This window comes from Salminus brasiliensis, chromosome 1 (genome assembly GCF_030463535.1).
Source record: "Salminus brasiliensis chromosome 1, fSalBra1.hap2, whole genome shotgun sequence".
NCBI classification, from domain to species: domain Eukaryota; kingdom Metazoa; phylum Chordata; class Actinopteri; order Characiformes; family Bryconidae; genus Salminus; species Salminus brasiliensis.
The window spans coordinates 11,246,983-11,260,227 of record NC_132878.1 but is presented as its reverse complement, the minus strand read 5'-3'; the positions used below and the strand labels follow the sequence as shown (position 1 = coordinate 11,260,227).

The 13,245-nt window shown below is 39.2% G+C and overlaps 1 protein-coding gene across 5 annotated transcripts in view; it reads right to left on the bottom strand.

Moving 5' to 3' along the window:
* Window positions 1-13,245, bottom strand: part of sh3glb2b (SH3-domain GRB2-like endophilin B2b) — a 53,497-nt gene that overhangs the window by 10,282 nt on the left and 29,970 nt on the right. For 2 of the 5 annotated variants that reach the window (XM_072666563.1, XM_072666594.1), the window contains exons 6-7: window positions 5,237-5,299; window positions 76-99 (exon numbers count right to left, since the gene is read on the bottom strand). The exons of 2 other annotated variants lie outside the window; for them this stretch is intronic. In XM_072666563.1, coding sequence (XP_072522664.1) covers window positions 76-99; window positions 5,237-5,299 — 87 coding nt within the window. The remainder of the gene's footprint in view (window positions 1-75; window positions 100-5,236; window positions 5,300-13,245) is intronic. One more of the 5 variants, XM_072666670.1, reaches the window with a different exon arrangement.

Below are 13,245 nucleotides of genomic sequence, written 5' to 3'. Positions count from 1 at the left end.
TAGGGAAAAAACTGAAGCAGAATGAATCCTGTCCAAGCTAGATCTACAGTCCTCTCTTGTTTAGGGTATACTCACTTTGTCCACCTCTTCACTCCACAGCTGATTACACGCAGCAGAACAGAGAAGAGAGGAGACATCAGCTTCAGTTACACAATAACAAAGCATTGTACTGGACTGGAGGTGGTAGAGCCAAGTACTACAACACAGAATTCAAAGAGACTATATTCACTGTGCTAAAGGTTCCTTAGTGCACATGAACACGGCCACTTGCACTCCACCATATGGAAGATATTTATTATAAACCACAGAGACCATAAAGATTCTACAATTTGACATCATGATTACTGATTTTTTTTTTTCTTAAACTGTAATACACTATATGGACAAATGTATTGGGACACCGGCTCATTCATTGTTTCTTCAAAAATCAAGGGTATTCAAAAACGATTTTACCCTGCTTTTATTAGAGAGACTGTCTCTACTGTCCAGAGAGGGCATCATCCCAGAGAACAAAGTTCCACTGCTCCCCAGCATAATGCTGAAGGCGTTGCACACTCCTCTAGCTCACGCCTGACATTAGACATGGTGCCAACAGGCTCATGTTTAACTGCTCCAGAGAGTCCTATTCTATTGGCAATATTTCTCTACAGGGACTGGACAGCTGTGTGTGCACCTAAGTGTAATAAAGTACATATTCATTTGAAAGGGTGCCCACAAACATTTGGACATACAGTGTACTTTATATTATTGTTTAAGAAAAAAAGAAGAAAAACTACATATACAGTGCAAAAGTGTTGCCCCCTGCATTTCTGAATGTGTGCACATTTTCCACATTAGATTTTATCCTAATTTTATAATTGCGGATTTTAGCAGTATATAGAGTATATAACAGTCTGGCAAAAACAGACACAAACGTCTTTGGCATGAAAGGTATCACCTATGCAATTTATGCACCTTATGCACCTTATACAACTGAACTACAATCAGAGCTTTTTGCCTGACATGGGCCTTGTTACGTGTATTGAAACATTTATTTTTCAACATAAGCTCTTAACAACAGTGTGATAGTCTAAGGATTTGTGGATGCTTGACTGGATCAGGACTTGGATGACGTGCGACCACTGAGGGAACTATGAATTCTTCAAGTCAGTGTCAGCTCATCTGTCTGTGAGCTGAAACACGGTTGGGTCATGCAACAAGACAATGATACAAAGCAAGTTAATCTTATATGTTAGGCTTAAACAATAAGGCCTAATCAAAGTTCTTACCTAAAATCCTTAACTCAGTATCTGAAACATGCAGTACATGCTCAAAAGCCTATAAATGTTAATGAACTGAAGAGCTTCCTCCATGGTGTTGTGGGACACTAAATAACAACTACAAAAAACATTTGGTTGCAATTTGGTTTTCATATGGGAGACTCGAATGTCAAAAATCTCATGGATCACTTTAATCTTTAATTAATTACATTGTTTTTTTTGTTCTTTTAGGGTCATTCAGAGTTTACAGTGTGCACATAATTCAAAAACTCAAACAGGGGCAAACACTTTTTTATATCACTGTAAGAGAATGTGTATACATGTAGTATACATGTACTGAATGACACTTTTTAACTGCAACAATGAGTTGGTGGTTTTACATTCTGGCGATTTCTCGCTTTGAAAAATCTTCCCTGATGTCACTTGTCATAATGAGAGTCACAACAACCCTACAATTATTTTTCAGGCCTGGTGGTGGAGACTTCGTTCTCTAGATAGCACATTAGGCATGAAAGGACAACATTGAGGCCTTTCATGTGACCTGTAAAAGTGCTTAGACCAATAACACATCAAAACAGATCCAGAAAAAAAAAACATGGGATTAAAAGTGATTGCATAGTGGGAGCCTGAGAAACCAGAACTGCTCTGCATATCTACAAATCTGCTGGTGAAATGTGGTGACAGTATTTCAGTGTCCACAGTAACAATGTACTGTGTCATGGTCATATTGCATTTTACCTCCTTACTGAATATCGGCACGTCTGCTAAAGATGAGGCAGATTAAGACTAAAATGCTTGAGCATCAATTAGTCTCCACTGGTAGACTAACAAAATACCACAAATCAATGTTGAGGCTGAAGTCTTTCTTTTCAAGGGTAATTACAATGCTTAGCATGTCATTAATATGTAGCTGTTGAAATAGAATCATTTTATAGTTCAAGTCAGAGGTGGGAACAAGTAAAATCCTGAGTCAGTTCAAGCAAGTCTTAAGGTGAATTCTGAGTCAGCCCAGGGAGGTCTCAAGCGAAATCCTAAGTCAGCCCAGAGAGGTCTTAAGTGAAATCCTTGACCAACCCTCGCACCCTTCTTCACTGCCCTTCAACCAATATTTGTGATCGCTAGGTGATAAGGACAGGCATCTGGTTAGCATCTTTCTTATCTCCTGTGTCCCTTATAAAAGGTAACACTGTATAAAATAGCTACAGAGTTGCTGTGAGGAGTATTAATGAAAGGACTTTGACTCTGACTTTCTTCCACTATGTCTCGAGTCTTTATCATAAAGTTTATGTTCAAAGTTATTGATGTTCAAGTCAAAGCAAAGTTCCAGGTATTCTGATTTTGGCAAGTCGAGTCTCAAGTCATGAAATTTGAGACTTAAGTTGAGGGTCCACACTTCTGGCTCAAGTACCAGTGATAATTCTGTATGGCAAGGCCTCTAGTGATTTCCACTACTGATAAATATCATTCATTTGAGCATTACCATTGTCCTGACACCAGCTTCTTCTCACAGAGGGCTATGTGTATCGTTAACCCTCTACACTGTATTAGGATCCTGTTTCACATGCCGTCAAGCTAAGAGACTCCCATGCACTTGAAAGGCCTGGAAACCATTGTGTGTTAAGCCTTTGTGCTGTGGGCTAATATTAGAAGTTATTATTTATAAGTCCAGGATGAAAACACAACACATTTTATGTTTGTGCTTCCTCACAGCTATTTTTATTTCCACACTTCTACCACATGATCAGAGAGAACTAGTGCGGCAGCATACTGCAGTGAATGATCCTTGCAGAAGTGGTCAAGCAGTTCTGATCTCGTCATGCCTCCTCCATACAGTAGCATACAGGGAATCCGATTTCTGGATTATTGTTCGGTGCAAATTACACAGCACTCACACACCACCAAGATTTTACAAACACCGACAAAAACACGACATAGCACAAAAAGTAGTGACACAATGGTGACAAACATTCAATGGACACTGTGAGTGACTGCCTAACATTAAAGACATGACTGATATTTCATATTAATCAATATTTTAATAAAAAGAAAGATCAACCATAGGTATGAAAATGTGTTTTGTGCAAGGAGAACAATTAGGGAACAAGCCTGATCTATTTAATTTAAAAAAACAAAACCTTTTTTTTTGTCCCCAAGCCAGACTTAAAGTAGACACTACTGCAGATACTAGAGCACTTTTAAAGCTGCACTACATACAAATGGGGAATTTGTAGACCAATCTAATGGAAATATGTAATTGCGACAAACAGAAATGCTCTAAAATTACATGGTATTACATTTCTTTCTATTTAGTTATCTCTTTAAAATGACTATTTTGGAGGTGTTAGCTGTTCTTTGGCTTACTGTGAACTGTAAATGATTCACAAATAAATCCTTCTGAAAAAATAAACAAACTCTTAACTAGACATTCACATCTCACTTCAACTTTCCCTACTGAAAATAATTGCGTGGAGTATTAATGTTGGTTTATTCAGGTTTTAACTACATGTTTTACTCCAGCCCTCATGTACCCCCGAGAACACTTGTAGCTTTAAAGGGGCTCCCACCCATTCTGAAAAACCTAGGGGGGGGAATTGAAAAGTTTGGCTATATTCACATTACAAGCCTCACTATTCAAATCTGATTTTTTTGCTCAGGACGGATTTGGCCATCTTGCTCTATAAGAATGCACCTCCCTTTGTCAGGATTTGGCTGGATTAAGCAAACGTTTCCCTTAACGTCTCTCTCATTCTTCTTGGTTGCCATGGCAGTTTTTGATCAAATCAGCAACACTTCCGTTAACGTCTGTTGTTGAACATTTAGAGGTTAAACATAACAGGAAGATGACAAGACCCTGCACCTAACATTTACTTTCACTTAGCTCATTCTGTAATCACACAGCTCTTCCCTTCATCTGAGTTTCGCTGAATTAAGCCCATGACGCCTCAGGAAGGCTCACAAGTGAAGTCTGGCGTCCCTGACCCACCCCCCTTCAAGCTCTCCTCCACAAAAACACGCATTAAAATCTCACATATTTGAGTCACATATGAAAGTGACTCAAATCTAATTTGAAAAGTCCACACGGTCCTGAAAAAATAAATAAATAATGATAATCAGATTTGAGCCACAGTTAACTATATCATTTTTATATCATTTTAAAGAAGGTTTGGCTCTACAAGCTCTTCCGTCACTTCAGTTGACCACTGCGTCAACAATAAGATCCATGACACGAACTTACCTAGGGAACCCTAATGATATTAGTAGACCTTTACAGGGTGACTTACAGGGGGGCAAAAAGCACCAGGTTTTCACATATATTATTCAACTCTACTCCATAATTGCATATAAATAACGTACACAGCGCAGCTTGGATTGTCTAACTCACTACTAAGCCACCATCTACCACAAAGCTCTGCAACTAGAACATCATCACCTTTCTTTCAGCATTCACACTGGGATCCTCAAATTCGTCTGCCCACTGTGAACGGGTCGTGTGTGGAGGGATGGACAGAGAAGCAGTCTTTTACAAAGTGGCAAACAAAACACTACCATACCACTTTCACCCTCATCTCTCCTTTCTCTCATCTCTCCACCCTCCAATATCTCCAAGTGCTTACCACCAGCCAACAAGAAGTCAGACCGGTAATCTCACCACACTTTAATTTTGCATCTTTATCAATAAAAAAAAAAAAAAACACTTGGAAATTCCAGTCTCTAAGCCAATATGTGTTCACAACCCAGTGCAGGGGTGAGATGAGCTGACTGAGCAGGAAATGTGAATACAGTACATGAGTGTGTTTGGGAATTATTAAACTACTAAAAGTGAGTGGGTGTACATTTTTTGTTTGTTTGTTTGAGGGAAGTTGGGGAAGCCAGATATGGATAGATAGATAGATAGAGAGAGAGAGAGAGAGAGAGAGAGAGAGAGAGAGAGAGAGGGAGGAGAGAGAGAGAGACCATGTTCTCTGCAGCATTCTTACCGCAGACGCACTGGCGGACAGAATATAATTGCGAGGCCTAGTCTCCTGAAAATCAGGTGCAGCCTAAAGGTGAGGGGGGAAACAGAATTTTACACAGAATCATGCATCCACATAAAACTCAGCACACAACACAATCTGCTAACAAACAAACAAACAACTAAATAAATATATAAATGCTAAAGCAACTCAAGTCAAAGCAAGCAAACAACAAACCAAAACATGAGATGCAAAGCCACACAGTAAATCACTCACCATTCTCCAAAAAAAAAGAAAAAAAAGGCAGCAGAAGCAGGTAAAAGAGACTTCAGCAATATTTGGACAGGTTTGGACAGTTTTAAATTGGGAGGTGGGGTTTGGAAATGACCACACAACCTCAGCAATGTTTAGGATCGATTCACAGTGGATGGAAAATCCCAGTACTAATTACTGAGATGGGAGTGGCCAACTGCTTTACCCATCATGACAGGTTTATTTTTAATTTCCTCTGCAACTCGTCAACAATGTCATGATACATGGACCAGAAATGGTCCAAAATGCCCTGGAATAAAATCTTTTTCCATTGACATCCATTGAAAGCTAAGTAATTTTGCCATTTTGGAGACAAGGCTTTGTTCTGGCTGTTCGACAGAGTTTTACATTTTACTTACTATTCATTAATATTTACCAACATTGTACTTTGCTTGGAATCCATGTAATCTGAATCCTTTCTATACAAAACACACAACCTAATATGATCTCAGCATTTTACCCATCTGTGGCAGTGACAACATGCACACTCTTATTAGTGACTAGGCTCATACACCTGATGCAATGGGCAGCAACCTCAGCACCTGGTGAGTAATTGCTCGAGGGCACCTCAACCGTGAAAGCACCTCAACCCGCCTCCCCCAGTCTCCACGTCCTCCCGGTCCAATGGACTGAATCAGCAACCTTCCGGTGCCCAGCCCACTTCTCTAACTCTTAGGACCCATTTTAGACCCACTTTAGTATATAAAGGTAAGCAAAATCTTCACTGACATGGATGCAAATCCACAAAAATCACTATAGAGAATTCAAATGGGACTTAAAACACAGGTAATAATTACACTACAGCACCTCCCCATTTAGCTAATCAGGTCCTAATAGTACTTGGGTGTTAACATCCTTTATAGCTGGAACCCCTTAAACAACAAGAGCCTGTATATGGCTATACATCATTATAACAACAATTTTACTCATTGGTTTAATAGCAGTCATTAAAATCTATGCATAACTAAACAATAAGCTTGATTAAGGGTTCAGGGTTGGCCCAAATTTTGCTTTCAAGAGACAAATTGGGCTAAGAGACCAAAATATTAAACATATAATTAGGCAGGAAGGCTAGAGACAATTCTCTCGCATTTTTGCCTTTTTGATAATGTGAATCTGGAAGTTGTTTCTTGCATTATGTCCAAAATTCCTGATGAAAGGGCCAATAGAAATGCTCCAATTAGTGGGCAATAGTTAAGAAGGTTTTTCCCTCCTCCTGTAAAGTTGCCATATTGGAGATAGAAGGTCTGTGCATGACAGTACCACTATATATATTTCAATATTGGAAAATTTAAAACAATTCAACTACTGTATGAAAATATAAATTTCTCTCATTTTCACTTGCTATGGGCCTGGAGTTAAAGCAACTTAACCTTCCATGCAAAATCAAACGTCACAAACTAGCTTTGATCTGAGGGCCATGCTTTCTGGCAGTCCTGGGTTAAATCCTGTGTAATTTGACAAGGTGGAATGATGGGAGTGGTGGCTTTGATCACTGATGACTGCAGTGGCCTTTCCATGCTAAAAGTCATGTCCCAACTTAACTGTGTAGTCGAATGGGAAAAATTGTGGTGTAACAAGCCTTGCCCTGATGCAGCTTATGAATGTAATGTATGCATTTGATGGCTGTTTGCCATCAAATGGCAAACAAGCATTTCCTGCAATCTGAGAGCATTAACATGGCCTGTAAATGGATTCAAATAATGTCTCTTTAATGTTTATTAACTATAATTTTCAACAGCAAGACTGCAGTTTTTGACCTCTTCACACTGCCCTGTTACAGCCACCCTGTGCAGGATGAACACAGTAAGAAACATGCTTGCTCTGAAGCAAGAGTTGAAGCTTGGCTTTTATAAAGTTAGTCATGTGTTGTTTAGAGATTATGAACAGGTTTGTTAAATATCAAGTACAATGGCCCTGTCCGCTTCATCAGCTTTCAGTGGAAACTATTTAGGTTATGAAACAGACTCTGTGACTCAGTAAAGCAGGATCAGTTATCTGTTATCTCTGGCAAGCTTCCAGGCCTTTCTCTGGCTGCTGAATCAGATGACCAGCTGTGAGTTACATACAATAAATATACTGACTGGCCGTCTTAAAGAATTGTTCAGATACCAGCTACTGGTTCACTGGATAATCCAGTATTGTTCCTAGAACTGAACAGAGAATTGAAAGTTTTATACTTTTTCAATTCTGCAATTTGGCAAACAATGGCTTCCTCTTGCCAAGAAAATTATAATAACATCGGTAGGCTGGTTAGACACTAGAGGGTGTATCGGAGTATGTCAAAATGAATAGGCTCATCTAGAACTTTCGTGAAAAATCATAATCTGTAAATAATTCATCATGATTTAATAATAATAAAAAAAAATCAGTCAGGTCCAGTTATGGGACTTCCCTACACTTATCTCATATTCAAGACATCAGCGAGTGTGAGCAGCCAATCAGCTGATAAGCTTGTCAATCAAATAGTCCTCACTAGTGGGATTGCTAGCTTCTCTATAGATAAACATACACTCATCAGCCACTAAATTAACACCATCAGTCTAATATTCAGTTGGTCAGATCTGACCATGCGAGGCATGGACTCTACAAGACCTCGGAAGGCATCCTGTGGTATGGAGTCCAGTATGTGGGGAGGTGAGGATTCAATGGATCTTTTGGTAGGTAATTAGCGCTGTATACCGGGAACACCCACAAGACACAGCTGTTTTGAGACTTCGGAGTGGCTCACATCCTTGCACTTGCCCATTTGTCCTGCTGTTAACACCTTCAAGAATTGGCTTCATTTGCCTGTCTAATAGATCCACTACTTGACAGATGCCACTGTAGATGCTGAAAATCAACCGTCACCTGTGAGGGGTGCTAATGTCATGGCTGATGGGTGTATGCTGGTAAGTTTTTACGGTTTTTATAGAACATTCTTTTTCAAAATGACAAAATTCCTGAGGTTCCATCATCAGCACTAAAACGTCAGGCTAAAGTAAGAGTTAAATCACAACCCATTTTGTTTTGCTTTCTGGAGATACGTCATCAGGTCAGGTCAAGTCAAGTCAAGTCAGATTTATTTGTATAGCGCTTTTTACAACTGTTGTCGTCACAAATCAGCTTTACATAAATAGTACTTAATAAAGGACAGAATAATTAAAGACTGTTGACTGCAGTTGCGTTACTGGTTGTTGCTTAGTGACCTTGGTCCATGATTTATGGCTGATTTATTTCCTGTCATCGTAGCTGTGCAGACTGCAGAACATGGGTGGTGGATTGTTCTCAGCAGACTGCTGTTGATCTGTACATTTTTTATTACATTTTTGTTGGCCATCTTCTAGCCTTGCAGTGATCAATTTCTGAGCACAGTACATATCCTGCTTTAGGCTGGATATTTCTTGGTGGTTGGAAACCCTTAATCTAGCAGTGACAATAACACGTACAGCTGTATGCAAAAGTTTTAAAGGGTATTTTCTTTTTTTAAATGTAAGAATTAGTAAACACAGCCTTATTGGTGACTAATCAAACATAAAACAATATTTTTCGCAAATCCTAATGCACAGTTACTCCGTCTTTCATAACACAAAACAAAAGTCATCAATGTGGCCTGTGCAAAAGCTTTTGCAGCTGCTTAAGGTATGTTGGATCTTGTAGTTGCCAGGGGTGGCACCTTGAAAAGTGGTGGGGTGAAATTAAAGCTACTGAAATCTGGAATCACGTGACTGTGGCAGGATTAGTTTGAAACAGGCTATTGAGATGCATTTGTGGATAGTAAATAAAATGGCTATATTGATGTAGAGGAAATGGGAACCCCTCTCTACAAAGAACCATTTCGCACCAAAGCACAACAGTTTACTCAGTGACTGAACTCTGCAGAACTGCAGAAAATCAGCGGCATTCAATTGTTTCATCCTATGTTTTCCAGTTGTAATCTTGACCGTGGCCATTTCTTAACATTCCACACTGCAGAAACTACAAACTGAAAATGCCTTCCACTGCCTTGTGTGCTTTTATTATTTTCAGATCTTTGGACAGTTGCTCACAGGATCCTGTGATTGTAATAAATGTTGACTAACTGACTTACTGAGTCACAGTTCTCTGCCTCATGAGCTTTACAGTGTCTGCTCCTGAATCATTTAGGGCCCACCCTTAGGGCACCCCTACCAAAAATGAAAGAGTATGTCTACCATGTAATTATCTGGCTAAATATATAACTTAAACCTTCCTTTTAGTGCTACATGCTATATGCTCAAACTATGGTGTAACATCTTTATAACAACATTTTCACAAACTGTTTGCTTCACTCGTTTCACTGCGCTCGCTTCCCAATGCCACTGGCAGCAACACAGTCTGAAAACATCAAAATGCCTTAAGATCTGTTTTGACTTCATCAGTCCACAGCACTTGATCCAACAACTCCTCTGGATCGTCTAGATGCTCTGAAGCATACATCAGATGTTCATATATTAAAATACTTTGTGACAAGGTGGCAGGTAAGGTTTCCTTTTTATGACTCTTCCATGAAGCCTGTTTGTGCAAGCATGCTGCACAGTAGAACAGTGCACCACCACTCCTGAGCTAAACCTTTCTACAGGGGTCTTGGCAATCAATTGTTTCATCCTATGTTTTCCAGTTCTAATCTTGACCGCGGCCATTTCTTAACATTCCACACTGCAGAAACTACAAACTGAAAATGCCTTCCACTGCCTTGTGGGCTTTGATTATTTTCAGATCTTTGGACAGTTGCTCACAGGATCCTGTGATTGTAATAAATGTTGACTAACTGACTTACTGAGTCACAGTTCTCTGCCTCATGAGCTTCACAGTGTCTGCTCCTGAATCATTTAAGGCCCACCCTTAGGGCACCCCTACCAAAAATGTCTAAGAGTATGTCTACCATGTAAAACATAGTGATGGTTGGTGTGGCGCAACAGAGAACACCACTACCTGCCACTGAGCTACCACACCATGTGGGAGACTGGGGTTCGATTCCCGGTCTGGGTGACTATGCTGTGCTACACCAATAAGAGTCCTTGGGCAAGACTCCTAACACTACACTGACCCACCTCTGTAATATGAGTTACCTTGTAAGTCGCTCTGGATAAGAGCGTCAGCTAAATACCATAAATGTAAATGTAATGCTGGCCAAATCAGGCTTCAGATTTTAGAGTCTTTTTAGATGATGCTAAAAAAAATGTTTTTTACATTGACTGCCCTCAAAAGTTAGGAAGGATTTTCCTTCTCCTGTAAAGTCGCCATTTTTGAGAAACTATAATATACTAAACCAAAAAAAATCTCACTGTTTAGTAGATTATGTTTATATTGTGATATTCTGGACTGATCATTTTTAAAAATGACAATTTTAAAGTATATCTGACTGACCACCTTTACATTGCGGCTGCAAAATACTGCAAGATACTGTGTCTATAGTGGTAAATATCTCTTGTTTTGTGCAGCCTGCTTATGATTTTTTGAGGGTGCTGAGCATGTTATGATTACATTTTTTATAATATGTGCACATTAACATGTAGGCTTCACTGTAGGCTTCATTTTTTGACACCTATGATAAAGACACAATTATTTTATTACTAATTACAGCTTTTTAAAGAGAGTATTTATAATGAAGAATATTCTGACAATGAAATTGGAATATAAAAATGAACAAAATACATGAATAAAATAAAACCACTCATTTTAAACACCCGGATATTTTGTCAGTCCCCATCTAGCTTGGGTCGGGTAGCCTCAGAATATTCAGTGTGTGGTAGCCTGTAGTCTTAAGGATGAATCCTTTTTTTAATATAAAATCTGGCTAATATTAGTGGCGAATCAATATATCAGTTGACCTTCTTGTCTTTGATTGCAGTGGTATACAGTAGGTTACAGTATGCTGCATTTACCACACAGTACACACCAACAAATGTCAATCGCTCACTCTCTGCTGCCATGATCTCCATGAATTCTCTGCTGAATCGCAGTCCAGCTATTTCTGCACTGGTTTTTCCACAATTTCTCTTTTTAAATCTGAGACTAGGCTGATTGGAAGAAGGATGGGGAAAGTCAATGCAAAGGTTAAACCAGGGGAAACGAGAGAGAAACAAGAAGCGAGATGGACACACACACACACACACACACACACACACACACACACACACACACACAGGTACTCACATCTCCCTCACACTGTGCAAATGACAATAAAGATACATGTTAGTACACATAAGAGGAAGTACAGGACCACACTCTCCGCACAGACGCAGACACATTCACTTAAATAAATAAATAAACCAGAAACGCTGAAAAACGGCTCCCTTAGTGTGTCCCTTACTGTTCCAGCTCACCTTAACAGCAGCACTTTAAAAACACACTTAATTCTATTCAGTATATACAGGCATAGTGGTTTCCATCCAGTAGTCAGTATGGGCCATGAATAGGACTGGCCTGATTTAGTATTTTACATGTGTTATCATCAGTATCAGTATTTCTGAATGAGTACATGAACAAGCAACACTTATTATATAATCTTTTTTTTTAAGAACGGTACAGATTGTGTTTTTAGATCCAGAATATTCCAGTTTTAACATATACTTATACAAAAACAAATAAATTAGTAATAAATACTTGGGGGTGTAACAGCACATGTGTTTCTACTGAACAGTCTTAGTAGGAATACTGAAGAATGTAATGTGGAGCCAAATTTTAGAAGTGCGAGTTCCTCCGGGAAACCGTAATTGCTAGCAAGTAAAGCAAGTAAAGGTTTTGCATGGTTTTGGAACTGAAGTGGATGTAGAAGTATCGGTAGAGTAATGGTAGTTTTGTTGTCTCTCTCCCACCCACATCCATTCAGTTTTCTGTATATATCTCTCACTGTTTTGTTTGAAGTGAAACGACTAAAAACATTTTGACTAATGAAATACTTAAATATGGTAATGTTAACCTGCACCGAACCCTGGCTTCTGTTTTACACCCATCCGTATTTACAACTGACATCCCAAAGAGGCAGAGAGGACAGTGTAATGTCAAATAAAGACTGGCTGGGTATTCTGTTGATCTGATCAGCACTATGTTATGATCTAGATGTTTTTTTTGCAATTTCTCTTTGTTTTGTCATCACCAGATTAACCTGCATCAATTTTCACAGAAACGGGGGGGCTGCAAAACGCTAGGTGGGAGTGTGACTGTGTTCAGCCATTAGCTAATGACTTTTCTTTTTTGTAGACCAATGTCACTATTAAAAAATTAAGCAACACCAATCAAGAATTTATTATTTGCTCATTGGCTCCACCTACAGTCGCTAAGTGTAATTGACGCTTTGAGCCAACACTAAAAGCACGCTTTTCTGGGCAATCTGAGAGATACAGACCTGTCACTAAATGTAAAAGAATAATGTTGACTGAGGTTGTACAGTAATATTATCAGATCTTACACAGGTTATGCAGTTCTCGCGAGTGTTGTCCTGCGGATAGCAGTGTGTCGAGCCCAATGATTTTGAAGCCTCGACTTTAAGGTAACATAGCGTACGTAGTGTTGCTTTAAGTAAAGATCTTGAAAACTGTTTAGTAGACAATTCATTACATAGTCATCATTTCACGATTTTGGTTTATTAATATTTTATATTACCCCCATGGAGGTTGGAGATGGGGTTTTCCCCAAGCTCTTAAACTGGCTCCTGGCCCTTGGTCTTGTCTGTGCCTTAAAATGCAGTCACCTTTACTTTTTTTTACCTGTTCAACTGT